Source organism: Ambystoma mexicanum, chromosome 1p (genome assembly GCF_040938575.1).
Source record: "Ambystoma mexicanum isolate Mex_15411 chromosome 1p, UKY_AmexF1_1, whole genome shotgun sequence".
NCBI classification, from domain to species: Eukaryota; Metazoa; Chordata; class Amphibia; order Caudata; family Ambystomatidae; genus Ambystoma; species Ambystoma mexicanum.
Window position 1 is genome coordinate 1,477,894,627 of NC_090921.1, and position 15,613 is coordinate 1,477,910,239.

The following is a 15,613-nucleotide window of genomic DNA, read 5'->3' on the forward strand; positions in this document are numbered from 1 at the left end:
GCGTACGCGTAATACACGCAGCCTACAATGACCTCTGAAGGGGAGTGCGATACACGGGGCAAGCACAGTTGCTAAGTACGTGCGGAACTCACCGTCTGCCTGGAATAAGAACGTGAAAAATATGCGCGTGTGCGCGTTGGCAACACCCCTGCCAAAAGAAGAATGGTACGCTGTCTGAGGAGACAGAACAAAAGGAGAAGTGAACACTGTTTGAGGAAACAGGCCCAGGAGTACGAACTTGAAACGCTGTGAAGTAATCGCGTGTGAACCGACAAGAAGTACAGAATTCACCCACTCGCTCTCCACGAAAAGCACGTACAAGAAAATGGCGTTCTACAAGTACCTTTTAAACTGACCCACACGTCACTTACGCGTGTACGCATCCTCTCCTCCAATTACACGCGCTGACACTCGGACGTGCAGCTTTTCCACGTGTGCTCTGTCATCACGTGCTATGAGGGAAACACCCGCGCGCGTCACGTCAGACACGCTTACGCGCTAAGGTCCTTTGGTCCAATGAAATTGCGTACGTGCGCTGACGCGCTAAGGGCCTTTCCTCGAATTACACGCTGACGTGCAAGATTTTCACGTGCCAAATCACTCCGAATCAAGCTGGCCACGCGTTCACACACGGAAGACCACGCTCCTGCCCAGAAGGCCGAATTACTGCCCCCCAGAGCCCTGAGCATGCTCCCACCTGCCATCTGCTGCTGCCTGATTGCCTGCTGCCCACGTGCCCTGCCATTTGCTGCCTGCACGTCAGCCAGGGGTGCTGTTGCTGTGACCACTCCTGCTGGAACCGAAGACTCCAGACTGCTATTCCATCGCTCCACAGCCCAGCCCCAGGACCCAGTTGCCCACCCACACCTGCCTCTGGGGTTGCCATGTCGGGCACTATGATGCCCTCTTCGGAAGTTCGGCCGCCGACAAGGAAGGACGGACTCGGATCTGGACGGACATCCGGACTTCCATCAAAGTGGAGGGGGTGGCAGTCCTCCGCGACTTCCAACATGTCAAGAAGAGCTGGGAGGACTTCAGGTCCAGGACCCTCAACAAGGCCCGGCGCCTCTTGAAGGCAGCGGATGCTAAGGGGCGCCGGGGCCATCTGTCGGAACATCAGATGAGGGTCCTGGAACGCATATGCCCAGCGCTCCACGTCCAGGTCCTTGAGAGGCAGAACCGTCTAGAGTCGAGCGGTAAGTGTACATGCATACTGATTGGAAGCTGTGCGTGTGGTGGTGTTCCAGTAGTGTGCAGGTTGTACATGTGGTTTTGTATGGCCATGTATGGATGTGTATGTACAGGGCTGTGAGGCTGACACATGCAAATCCTTTCATGTGTGAGACACATGGATGATGTATGTGTGGGTAAGCATGCAGGCCAAATGCAGATGTGTGAGCACACATGTTTGGATTACTGTGTATGCAAGTTGGCATGGTTGTGGTGTCACACATGGATGTTGGTTCCAGCTGCATGTATCTGCACCGTGTACATGTGCATGTGTGTGTATTTGACATGGGTGCAACAGTGATGCAAAATGGATGCATGTGAGACTGATATGTAGAAGATTGATTGCCAGATGTGACATGGATGCCAATCTCATCACTGCGATAGTTGGCGGAGGTGTACTCATGCCTGTAAGTGTGGTGGCGTGTGTGCATGTCTAGTGCACTCCATGTGTTTCATGTGATGTCTGGCTCACCTTTGGCTGCTCATGCTGTTGTATGTGTATGGATGGTGCTGGCTGTTGCAATATGGCTGTGGAATAGCTCATGTGTGTGAGTTGCAATGACATGTGTGTTGGGGATTGTGATGCCATGTCTGAAGTTTGACAATGCCACTCATGTACAACTGTCATGTGTGTAGGAGTCCATTGTACAGTGCCCTGATGCCTGTCTCCTATCTCTCCCTGTCAGCGTCAACTGATGAAGAGGGCGAAGAAGGTGCTGTCTAGCACAGCGGCAGGGATCGCACCGCCAGCCGGAGACCCAAGGCCCGGCTCCCCACCCAGGTTGTCATCTCGTTGGGGAGGGAGTCCGGTGCCGCTTCCCTGGTGCAGCTGCCGAGGGGAGGTCCAAGAGGCGGAGGTTGGATTTGGACTCCTCGGCAGCCAAAGGGGCAGCTGAGACCCCACAGGGCCCGACGGAGGAAGATGGCATGGAGTCATCCAGGTTGGTGGGGGGTTTGGTGGAGGAGGAGGCCGTGCAAGGGACAGAGACTGGGTCTGGAGGTGGGGATTCCACTGGTGCTAGTGGTGCAGTGCAGGGGCAGGGACAGGAGGCAGCACAGGCCGCCGCGGAGGTGCCTGTGTGTAATCCTGTCCCCGTCCCTGTGACTTCATCATCTTGCACCAGCAGGGATACCTACGTCCAGACAAGTTCTCAGGGAGGGGATTGGCTTACACCAACTGGCCTTCCTCTCCCTGCGGATGTGGCTATCCGGCACCGGGTTGAGCCTGTCCTGGGTGGGGTGGCATTGCGTCAACGTGCCATGCGAGCTGACCTGCAGTCTTTTCATGAGGAGACTGCACGTCTTCTCGCATGGCTCGTTGACCGCGTTGACCCACTTGGACAGCTCACCAGGGCCGGATTCCTCCGTTTTCTGGACCTTGTTCCGACCCCCGCCTCAACTGAACCCCCTATGCGCCAGTCGTCCTCCGTGCCATCTTCCCACCCATGTGTCACCTGGGTGCCCTGTGGAACTGCCTCTGACCCTGCGGCCAGGCTGGTGGAGGACACATCCCTGCCACAGTCGGGAGTCGGACGTCCAGCAGGGGTGGCCACCTCAACAACTGCACCCCAGCTGGAGGAGGATGTGCAGGCAGCAGGAGCCAGGGCACAGGCAGCGGCACAACAGCAACAAGGGGTGAGCCATGATGGCTCGGGGCTTTCATCATCGGAGGGGCAGGCATCGGCCGGAGGGCAGGAGGACCCTGGATGGGAAGTGTCTTCCATGTGGCAGCGGTTGGGCCATGCGATAGATGCGGAGCGGCAGTGGGCGGAAGAGGCACGGCTCACGATGGTCAGGGCGGAGAACTCCATGCGTAGGGCCCTGAGGTGGGCCGAGTCCCTCGAGGCCATTCGCAGGGACCTGGAGTTCCAGATGTCATTGTCCCTGCGAACCCTCGGGGGCCATGGAATACTTGCCATTGGGGTTGTATCATGTAATTGGCATTTCTATGTGGGTGGATGCAATACTTGGGTGGGTCTTTGGCATGTGGAGGCTGGCCATAAGGGCCAGGGATCTAGATTGTGATGACGTGTTGGCTGGGGGACATGTGTCGGGGCCTGCTGGCAGGTGCCCCGCATTGCTGGGGGGGGGGGTGGGTGTGCAAGGGTACATGAGTGAGGGCCTGCTGGCAGGTGCCCCGCAATGCTGAGGGGTGGGTGTGCAAGGGGACATGAGTGGGGGCCTGCTGGCAGGTGCCCTGCACTGCTTGGGGGGGTGGGGTTGCAGGGGGACATGAGTTGGTGATCAGTGGTGCAAGCGGACAGGTGGCTTGGCTGGGGTGCATGGCCATGGTGGATGGGCTGCCTGCGGGACATAACCAGGGGTGCGGGGTAGTCCCCTGTGGTGTGGTCTGCCTGCAGGGGCCGTGGAGGGTGTAGAGGGAACGAATTCCAAGAAAAAGTAAGGTAAAAATACCGTACTTAAGACTGGTGCTCTCAGTTGACCTTAAATAAGGTTGCTCAATCATATATAGCTCTTGCGTAAAATAATTCAAATGTCAGACAAAATATATTTCCAAATGGTACAAAGTTTTTCCAAGAGAAATGTTTAATTCACATTTCCTGGTTTTATATCTTTCTTGATTAGTTCAGATATTGCGAGGCAACTCAAAATCGATAGGTCAATTATTAACAATAGTACATATGCCAATGCATTTCGGTCTGAGACCATCTTCAGGGCTGTACTGAAGTGAGTGTAGAATCTGCACCGTGTTAACATCAATTATTCATCAGAATACACATAAATATAATAGATAATTCAAAATAAAGCAAGGCACATACCCCAAATAGATCCAAATGGATGTTGTACATGTAAGAGAAAAATAAATATGAAAAATATGTCAACATACATTATATCGCTAACCATTCATAGTTGTTTTTCCTCTTTGTATTTTGTGTCCTGTACCTGCTAATTGTGAGTTGTCCTCTCCTGTGAATGCGTTCGTAGAACGTCTCCAGTGTTCCTGTTAATTGCCAGAGGGGAATATATATTACTATTATTCTAGCTATATCCAATTGAGAAGCTATTTCAACCTGAAAAGTTAAATGGGCTCTTACCTGCACTCGTATGATTCGCGCGCGGGACCGATCGCGCTCCCTGTGAGAGCGAAAGTGAACTGCGCGCGGCCAAAAAATGCTTTTAAGGGTAGTCATGGGAACCTAGGCGGGGCGTCGAGCAGCAGCAAAGTTGCTGTCGCACGTACGCCTCGGGACCCACCGCCCTACGGGAGCGCAGGGGGGCGGGACTGTTGCCATGACCCCAAGGTGTGTGTATGCTCTGTGTTACTGATGATGGAATTAACTCGAGTGAAAGAGAGGTGTGGATAAAGCCTAGGCAATTAGTGGAAACTATACACGTGACTTCGTTCTATATCTGTGTATATGTTCTATGAATGTCAACCAATGTAGGTGTCAAAATAAGGATAGATACTGGTTGTGTGGAGTGGATCATGCGATCCATACCCATTCATACACTCCTAAATATTTTAAACTGTTGCATGATGTGCAATTAATACATGTAAGTGCAAAAACACCAGAAAACAACACCAAGTTCAATCACACGTTTTCAATGTGTCCCCAGTTGTATCTGGATCTAAGTCCATTGCGCTTCTTCATCCACGAAGAATTCAAAGACTTATTCTTGAACCAACCGTGAATCTGGCTTTTTTAGAGAAAACACATATAATTGATCTCTTCATTGATTCCCTTCGGTGTAAGGGAACTTAGTCTGTCTATCCAAAACGTTTCTCGTTGATCAATTCTTTTTTGTAGATCCTCGTATCTTTCTCTTCTTTGGACTCTTTCCAGGACTACAAATTTAATCTGTGCCAGATTGTGTTGTTTACTCTGCCAGTGTCTTGCTACTGCAGAGCTTGCAGTCTTGTTCCTGATACAAGATCTGTGTTCGTTCCACCTGATCTTTGCTGTGCGCTGTGTTTGTCCGACGTAGTATAAACCACAAGGGCATTTAATTCCATATATGATTCCTGCCGTGTCACATGTGGCATAGCATTTCAATTTGATTTTTTCTCCAGTATATGGATGATTTATGGTTTGTCCTTTCATGATATATCCACAGTTGCTGCAGTTGAGGCATGGAAATGTACCTATGCGGTCCGTGCTTCTCTTCTTTTGTGGGGGTCTCGTGTGGACTAATCTGTCTTTCAAATTAGAACTTCTCTGGTAGGCAAATGTGGGGGTTTCTTTAAATAGGTGTTCTACCCTTTTATCACATGTAACAGTGTTCCAATTTTTCTTTATGATTGACTTAATCCGATTGCTTTGGCGTGAATATTTCGATACAAACACCAGTGGGGGAGAGATATCCTGTTTGTTGATTTTGGGTTTGAGTAATTCTTCTCTATCTTGTGTAGCCGTGCGTATTTCTGCTGATGTAACTTCCTCTGTTGAATAACCGCGGGCTAGAAATTTCTTGCCCATTTCTCTCACAGCTCTTTCGTATTCACTTTGGTTACTCACAATTCTTTTCACTCGAAGCAACTGACTGTAAGGTAAATTCTTGATCAGACTGGGTTGATGAAAACTGAGTCTATGTAGCAGACTGTTCCTATCTGTGCTTTTCCGATAGATAGTGGTTTGATATCCAGTTTCTGTGACGTTAATCTCAACGTCCAGAAAATGAATAGATTTACGTGAATATTCGTATGTGAACTGTATACGTGGGTCTATGTTGTTGATGTATCCAAAAAATTCTAGTAGGTGTGATTCTGTGCTCTTCCAGATGCCGAAAATATCATCTATGTACCGGATCCAGGTGATAAGTTCTTGATTCCATACGTTGTTTGTCAGAACATGTTCTGTTTCGAATTTGTGCATGAAGGAGTGTAGAGGGAACACCTGGGAGGACCCACACTGCCAATTCATGTGTAGGACTCCCCGCGAACCCCTGAAATACACGTACCCCACTCGCAAAGGGCCTATCGCGGGTGAAACTTCCCGTGAACCCCAGTAATACACGTACCCCACTCGCACATGGCCTATCGCTTGTGAAACTTCACGTGAACCCCAGGAATATTGGCCCTGTGCGAGCGAGCGGGGTACGTGTAGTTCTGGGGTACAGCGTGAAGTTTTACACGCGAAAGGGCCCTGTTGAGCGGAGTACGTGTATTCCTGGGGTTCGCGTGCAGTTTCACCCGCGATTTCAGCAGGGTACGTGTATTCCTGGGGTTCGCGTGCAGTTTCACCCGCGATTTCAGCAGGGTGCGTGTATTACGGGGTTCGCATGTAGTTTCACCCGCGATTTCAACAGGGTACGTGTATTCCTGTGGTTCGCGTTCAGTTTCATCTGCAATTTCAGCAGGGTACGTGTATTACGGGGTTCCTGTGAAGTTTCACATGCGAAAGGGGCCTGGTCGAGGGAGTACGTGAATTTCAGGGGTGCGCGGCAAGTTTTACACGCGAAAGTGCAACGCCCGTGCACAATGCGTCAGAGACGCGCTTACACGCTAATGACCTTTGGTTCAATGATATCGCGTACGTGTGCTGATGCGCTTACGCGCTAAGGGCCTTTCCTTGAATTACACGCTGACGTGCAAGATTTTCACGTGCCAAATCACGCCGTATCAAGCTGGCCACGCGTACACACACGCTCCTCCCCTGAAGGCCATTTTCCTGCCCCCCCCCGAGCTCCGAGCACGCTCCCACCAGCCATCTGCTGCTGCCTGCCTGTCTGCCTGCTGCCCACGTTCCCTGCTATTTGGTGCCTGCACGTCAGCCATCTGCAGGGGTCCAGTTGCTGTGTCCACCCCTGCTGGAACAGAAGACTCCCGACTGGGATTCCATCGCTCCACAGCCCAGCCCCAAGACCCGGTTGCCATGTCGGGCACATCTCCATCTGGCACCACTGGCATCCCCCAGCCAGAGAGGCAGAGGGCCACCAGCTTCACTGCCACCTAAGTTGGTGTCCTGGTGGAGCATGTCCTGGGGCATTATGATGTCCTCTTCGGAACACGACGTGCCAACAAGGAAGGATGGACCAGGATCTGGACGGACATCGTGACTGCCATCAACGCGGAGGGGGTGCCAGTCCGCGAATTCCATCATGTCAAGAAGCGCTGGGAGGACTTCAGGTCCAGGACCCTCAACAAGGCCCGGCGCCTCGCGGAGGGGGGCCGGGTCAGCCTGAGCAACATCCAGATGATTGTCCTGGACCGCGTAGGCCCAGCGCTCCACGCCCAGATCCTTCAAAGGCAGACCCGTCTGGAGTTGAGCGGTAAGTGGCCAAGCATTGCTGTGTGAGACAGGGCATGTTGCAGTGTGCTGGTAGTCTGATACTTGCCTGTATGTGTGACATAGGCCATGTATGGATATGTGTGTGTAGGGACATCATGGTCATGCATGTGGGACCAGTTATGTGTGAACCACATGGTAGGTGCATGTGTTTTAATGCAACATGGGGACCTCTATGCAGAATGCACACCTGAAAGCATGCCAGTCTCTGTTCCTGGACATGGAGGGGGGGATGAGGAATGGGTGCTGATGTCATATACATGTATGGTGCACGTGTGTGTGTGTGTGTGCGCCAAAGAAGTGTGTGTTTGACTTTGAAACGCCATGGATGCATGTGACTTTGAAGGCAACATCTTGGTTTACAGGGGCCCTTGTACATGGGTGTTGATGTTGATTGCAGGCGCCGGGAGTGTTTCTGCATGTGTGTTGCATGCATTGACCCATGTGTTGTGGAAGGACAGGATGGAAGTGACATTTGACAGTGCCACTCATGTGTTATTGCTTCCTGTCTAGGGTATTTTGTGCTGTACCCTGATGCTTGTGTTCTATGTCTCCCTCTACGCAGCGTCAAGTAAAGAAGAGGGCGGAGACGGCGCTGTGGAGCCAAGCGGCGGGGATGCCTCCACCGGGCGGCAACGCATGGCCCAGCCACCCTCCCAGGAATTACCATCATCCTGGAGCGAGGGGGCTGGTGCCGCGTCTGCTAAAATGGCTGTGGCGGAAGGGCCGGGTGAGCCCCCACAGGGGCTTCCAATGGCGGAAGACGGTGTGGAGACATCCAGGTTGGTGGTCTCCACAGAGGAGGAGGAGCCCGCTACTGAGCCGCACATGGGGCCTGGTGGGGGTAGTACCACTGGTGCAAGTGGTGCAGTCCAGGGTCAGGAGGCAGCACAGGTCACCGCGGAGGGGCCTGTGCATGTCGCTGTCCTTGAACCTGTGACTGCACCATCATGCACCAGCAGGGAGGCCCTGTCCCAGGCCCGTCCGCAGGTAGGGGAGAGTGCCATATCACCTGCCTCTCCACTACCTGCGGGCGAGGGGTCCCGCGACCGTATGGGATCCGTCCTGGTTGGTGTCGCGTTGCGCACGCGTGTCATTCGTGATGACGTGCGTTTTTCCTGGGCGGAGAACGCACGCCATCGCGAAGAACAGCGTCGTGACGTGGCACTGCTGGGAGGGGCTCTGGTCGGTGGGTTCCTACATGTGATGCGCACTCTGGCGGACCTCTCCTCCTCTGTGGAGGCTATGCGCCGGTCGTTCTCCACATCGTCTTCAGCCCAGATTCCACCCTGGCCCCCTGTGGACCTGGCCTGACCAACACAGCCAGCTTGGTGGAGATCCCATCCCTGCCACAGTCGGGAGTTGGCGGTCCAGCAGGGGTGGACACCACAACTGGAGACCAGCAGATGGAGAATGTGCAGGCACCATCGGACAGGGCACATGGACAGCAGCAGCAGGAGCAGGCTGTAGGTGGGAGCAATGATGGCTCGGGGCCATCAACATCGGAGGGGCAGGCATCGGCCATAGGGCAGGAGGACCCTGGACGGGAAGTATCTTCTGTGTGGCAGCGGTTGGGCCATGCGATAGATGCGGAGCGGCAGCGGGCGGAAGAGGCACGGCTCACGATGGTCATTCGCAGGGACCTGGAGTTCCAGATGTCATCGTCCCTGCGAACCCTCGGGGCCATGGAAGAGGGACCGCCTCCGGGACATCGAGCAGGAGTTCGATGATGCCCTGGCCCGGGACATCAACATGTGAGCCGTTGGACTTGCCCGCTGCCCCTGTAAATAGTTAGTTAGTATTAGGTTTCCTTTCGTTTTTTCTTTATTTTGGACCGCTTGGACAATGGACCACATTTTTTTATATCGTTTTTTTTATTAGGTAGTAGTTTTTGGTAGGTTTAATTTCTTAAATTGGGCTCATGGACCCTCCAATTCTTCAATTGTACATAGTTCTACATTGGATTGACCTTTTTTAATATTTTTTTTGTGTTCACCATGGAGCAATGGTTTTTATTTTCCCTTGGATTTGATTTTTTGAACTGTGACTTTGGACAACATTTCTTTTTGGATTTCTTTTGCTTATGTTTTCTGGATTTTCATAATTTATCGGACATGGACCATTTCTTTTGTTATTCCCATTGTTGTGTGTTTAATTTGATTTACGTTCATGTTATCTTTAATATATATTTTTTTATACTTCCATTTGTGGTATCATCTCATTGGTTTCATGCATGTCATGATATGGGTTTTGACATTCACTTGCACCCATTGTGTGTGTGTGTGTGTGTGTGTGTGTGTGTGTGTGTGACGGACATGTGATCATTTACATACTTGCCATTGGGGTTGTATCATGTAATTGGCATTTCTATGTGGATGGATGCTATACTTGGGTGGGTCTTTGGCATGTGGAGGCTGGCCACAAGGGCCAGGGATCTAGATTGTGATGACGTGTTGGCTGGGGGACATGTGTCGGGGCCTGCTGGCAGGTGCCCTGCACTGCTGGCGGGGTGGGGGTGCAGGGGACATGTGTGGGGGCCTGCTGGCAGGTGCCCTGCACTGCTGAGGGGTGGGGGTGCAGGGGACATGAGTGGGGGCCTGCTGGCAGGTGCCCTGCACTGCTTGGGGGATGGGGGTGCAAGGGGACATGAGTGGGGGCCTGCTGGCAGGTGCCCTGCACTGTTTGGGGGGGTGGGGGTGCAAGGGGGTAATGCGTTGGTGATCACTAGTGCAAGGTGACATGTGGCTTGGCTGGGGGGCATGCCCATGGTGGATGGGCTGCCTGCGGGACATGACCAGGGGTGCAGGGTAGTCCCCTGTGGTGTGGTCTGCCTGCAGGGGCCGTAGAGGTTGTAGAGGGATCACCTGGGAGGACCCACGCTGCCAATTCACATGTAGGACTCCCCTGCATCCCCGAAATACACGTACCCCACTTGCACAGGGCCTATCGCGTGTGAAACTTGCCCGCACCCCAGTAATACACGTACCCTGCTGAAATCGCGTGTGGAACTTCCCGCGCACCCCAGTAATACACGTACCCTGCTGAAATCGCGTGTTAAACTTCCCTGCACCCCAGAAATACACGTACCCTGTTGAAATCGCATGTGGAACTTCCCGCGCACCCCTGTAATACACGTACCCGTCTGTAATCGCGTGTGGAACTTCCCCGCACCCCAGAAATACACGTACCCTGCTGAAATCACGTGCGGCACTTCCCGCGCACCCCAGTAATACACGTTCCCCGCTCGGCGTTTGCTGTTTGGCAGCCCTGTATACTGGTCCAGGGTTAGTGCAGCCCTTTGCGCTGAATTGGGGATTTTGATGGCTTTTCCTTGCGCGAGGGCGTTCTTGGGGGCGTAACTGGCGCTGCTGCAGGGTCGCTGCGCCACTCTGCCCCACGGCTGGTTTTGGAGGCTAAATTCCATGAATACGCTGTGCGCGGATATCGATTTTAGCGCACGCGGCTGGCGCAGACATTCGCACGCGCACACTGTGCGCCAGCCGCGTGCGCCACTTTTGTGCGAAATTCTATGAATTACCCTGAAAGTGTCAAGGAATAAACTGTTGTGTGTGACTTGCAGTTTAAATTTCACTGATCTATGTTCAGATTAAACAGTACGCAGATCAAAGAATGAAACGCATGTCGAAGCGAGTTAGTAATTTCAACGTATACTGGAGATGCGAGCGTGCAGCTTTCTCAAAGTCCTCCCATTCTGTCCCGCGGGTAGATAAATTGTTACCAATCCTTGGGACCAAACAGGAACACACTCCTCCGCACTCGCTTCGCTCTCGCTCCCTGACTGGGATTTTATAGAGTCAAGGTGTGCCCTTCAAACGCCAGTAAAGACAGACTTCTGCAGAAGCCAGACTTTTCCTATTAGGAAAGGTAAGGTAAGAAATTACCAGAGAGCAGAGATCTAGCTGCTCCTTGGAAGAGGAAGCTGAGAGAAGTGAAGGGCTAGTGATTGGGGGCGGGGGCCTTGGTGGGGGTTGGGGGGGAGCGGACCAGGGGCACAGTCTAGGAAGAGCAGTCTCATATTTTTCCAAAGCAAACTTATTCCAATTGCATGTAAAATAAGTGTTTTCCTTTTCGGTTTCATTTTATTCAAACATCGATTTGAGATACAAATAACACATGCCAAGCTGTTGTGTGTTGCATTAGCTACTCTCTGTTAATGTGAACAGCTGGATAGAATGTAGGGTTTGAAGGGTGACGTGTGAGAGGATGGTGGGAATATGCATTGAAATGTTTGGTACGCGAGCGGCTGAGATCTAGTATGTCATGGTGTATGGGTTTTGGAGTGTGGTAGCTGGAGCTACTGTAATGGGTGTCTTGAATGCGATTGTCTGTTAACATGAGTTTGTAGAGTTATGGATGTATGGGATGGGCAGGAGAGTTTGAGGCATAGATGTGAATGTTGGATGCCATTATGAGCCTGGAGGGTGTCGCGCAGGGTAGAAATGGAGGCAGGAGAATGCAAGTGGCATGTGTGATGATGGAGAGCAGTTTTGCCAATTTATTTTTCTATGCCTAGTGCGATATGGGCCCTCGTGAATGTGCTTCTGCCTGAGGTTGATTAGGTCTACCAGGACAGTTTGAGTGACTGTGCCAGTAGTTCTTCTAAAGGAGCAAAATCCGAGTTTGATGGCCTTTCATGAGGTTTGAAACACACCATTCTTTGCTTCTAGTTCTTGCCCGAGGTCTTGCTTAATGCGATACTGCCTCCTGGTGTACTTTGTGTAGGGCTCCAGCATGTGTCCAGTGTGGAAGATGAGACATTTTGCAGTGGGCAGGAGGCCTGGCTTGTTGTTTAGAGGGATTATGAATGGGAGGAGGGGGTTGTTTCTGTGGCGCAGTACAGCCCAAGAAGCTGGGAGAGTGTCTGAGATTTTATACATTTGCCAACTTCCTGTTGTGCTGTCACCTCCTAGGTTCATAAGAACATAATTGTCAAAGGGTAGGCATTCACTCGCTCTCATGTTGGCGTTTCTATGAGCATGTTGGTGTCCAAGTGGGCAAGAATGGAAGCACTGGGTAAGAAGGGATCTGTAAACCCAAGTCATCCTAGATCATGAAGGGGTAAAAAGAGTCGCGATGTAAGAGTCGCGATGTAGAATTTTTCTGCAGTTGTGATGTACCTGCTAGTCTGACTTTTGAGTCTTGATTCTAGTGTGTGGTTTGCCTTGGCAACTGGGTTCGGTCTCAAGCCCAGATTAGAATCCAGAAGCCAACAGGCTTGCTTTGGCACACCTCAATTTTGTGATGGACGTGTTTTTTCTTGTGTTCATTTTCAGTGCATGCGAGGAACATTGGAAGGCCAAGATATGTACGACTCTTGTCTAACACAGGCAGAAATTCAAGGAAACCTCAACAAAGTAAATGGTAAGTTGTGTGGGGTGCCTCCGTTTTATCCGCTTTTATGATTTCACATGGTCTTCTGTTATCTTGAGTGATGGGGCGTAGGAATAGATATAGTACATTTTGTTTCAGTTGGAATGGCAGAAGGAGGACTCTTGCTCTAACTGTTTTGGGAAGATCTAGGATTTTTGAATGCTATATACTGGGTTTGGAGTGGAACATTCAAAATGTGAATACAGTTGTGTGCCAAACTGGCAACATAGGGCTTTATTTTTAGAACTGAATACCGTTTTCTTTTCAAACTGAAAGCATACTGCAATTGTCAAACCGGCAGTACATTGGAAATGTGCATACAGAAAATGTACATGTACATTTACTAGTATTTTGCAAACCTGGACTATACTGGAATTGTGCAACAATAAAATAGAAGTTGTTTTTGTTTAATGAGAACCTGTCGGTATAGTGGAATTGTGTACTGTAGTAAAATGTGAAAAGTCTACGGATATACAATTTGGAGTTGGTGATTAGTGCAAAACCTGGAATGTACTGGAGATGACGTAGTCTGGGTTTTCCAAACTGGGTATGCTAGGATTTTCAAGACTGCATACCACCTACAGCTATTATTCAAATAGTGGTACCCAGGAATTAAAGTGGCTTTACTAAATCAGGATATGTGCCTGTATTATACAACGAGTAGATTTTAATTATGCAAACTCTGGATTAAACTGAAGCATACTGGGGGATGTATTTGCTGTTTAACTGCGAGTATACTGGGCTCCGACTATTTGGGATTGCATTGGACTGCTCATTCAAACTTGGATTATGAGTGTCCAAACTTCATTTATCAAACTGTGAATGCCACCGTTGCCAACTGTGCCCTGATTGTGGAGATCGAAAATGCACTGGGATTTTGACTTATAATCTTCAAATGGAATCGTGCAGTAGTGCACTAGGAGTCTGTAAACTGGATTGCAAAACTGAATATTATGACAACGAGGACTCTATTCTGGTTAGGTAAACTGTATTCTAGAGTTGTCAAATTGGGAATGTACTGAGATTGTATACGTGAGCATACTGGGACTTTACAAGCCGCGTGTGTTTTGAGGTTGTCTAAATGGAAGTAATCCTGGGATTGTCCAACTGAATCGACTGTGATTGGGCACACTTTGATATACTAAAACTTTGCAAGTGGGGAGGATGCTGAACTTTTGATCACCAGTGCTATACTGATTGTGCCAAATGGGAGTAATGACACGGATTAGAATCTTTGGAATAAACTGCGTTTCTTACAATTTGGAATGCACTGCATTCAAATTATGTGGTGTTAAAGTGTGAGGTATAGTGGTATTTTCAAATGAAGAATACAAAGTTATCGACTGGGATTTAGCAAAATGGGTGTGAATAGGGTTGTCGGAATATCATGGCTTTGTGCATACACGGAAAATATTGACAACTCTCACAATTTTTTGTGCTTGCCCAAACTGAAAATATACTGAGGTAGTCAAAGTAAGAATGTTACGTTACTATTATTATGTAGTGTGCCTAATTACCTCTGTAGTAATTTGAAGTACCAACATACTGGGTATATACGACAGCTGTGAATACTACAATTTTGGATACTTTGCAAAATGGTTAAAATTGTATTGTATTTGTAGAGCGCAAACAAAGACCAAGAGGCATCAAAGTGCTGGAGAGAGTCTGTGTGGGGGGGGTAGGTAGGAAGCTGCAGACCAGGTGTATTGCTCTTTCAGAGTGCACGGAAAATCATAAATCACCAATGCAATTACGGAGACAATACTTTGAACGCAGTAAGACGCAATGACTTGCAACCACACACTCTTAGAAAATAATGAGCACTTATTCGGCTATTTATTCAAAGCTTAGAAGCAACCAGTGATAACATAGAAATAAATCACAGAAAAAGCAAAGAATTCAAAAGGAAATACATCACTGTGAGCGTAACTGGATTCCTCATCTCGCCAGAAGCGGCTGGAAGACCCCGATAACAGCCAGGCCGAGAGCACAACAGCCCACAGGTATGCCGGACGAAAGCGCCCTCGTCCGGCTGAAGTCCCACTTGACCACCCCCGGGGTTCCGCATATATGCACACTCCGAAAAGGGGTGGCGATTTCTCGAACCTTCTGGCAACGCACTTGCGCATTGAAGAGCAGCCGTTGGTTGCCAGCTGGGTCAACCGACAGTACCCGCAAGGAGCAGAGTGCCTCCCTCCTCCTCTAAAAACAAGCACCACGAAAAACAGTCCCATGCTGTTTAACTCTCCCAAATGGAGTCCATTTAGTACCACAACTACACCAACCAGACACAGGATCTAAAAGGCAAACCCAGAAAAGAGATATCAGTGTTGTACATCACTCTCTCAGGTAACATTTGTCTGCGGGCACATATTGCCATTTCTTTCTACCGGGCTCCATGACTAAAACTACTTGGTCTTTGCCTGATGCAATGATATCTGCGGGCACTGGTGGGCCACTTGGCCTTTCCACCCACACCTTCGCACCCGGTACCATACTGTCTGAAGAGCCAAAACCACAATCCCCACGGGTAGTTAACACTGTAGGAGGCTCCCCCTGCTTAATCGTGGACAACTTAACGGGAATGATAATCAATTGGGCTACCCGATCACCCTTGTGGATTGATAACAATTGGTCCCCACTATTTATCAGGATGACTTTGATCTCGCCTTGGTAATCAGCATCAATTACCCCTCCCAACACTTGAACTCCCTTCAATGCTAGGCCAGATTTAGGGGCAATCC

General features: G+C 50.2%; 1 protein-coding gene across 2 annotated transcripts in view; it reads left to right on the plus strand.

Annotated features, from left to right (window-relative positions):
• Positions 1 to 15,613, plus strand: part of IQGAP3 (IQ motif containing GTPase activating protein 3) — a 1,503,259-nt gene that overhangs the window by 212,768 nt on the left and 1,274,878 nt on the right. For both annotated transcript variants that reach the window (XM_069607146.1, XM_069607147.1), the window contains exon 9: positions 12,773 to 12,860. In XM_069607146.1, the coding sequence (XP_069463247.1) occupies positions 12,773 to 12,860 (88 nt within the window). The remainder of the gene's footprint in view (positions 1 to 12,772; positions 12,861 to 15,613) is intronic.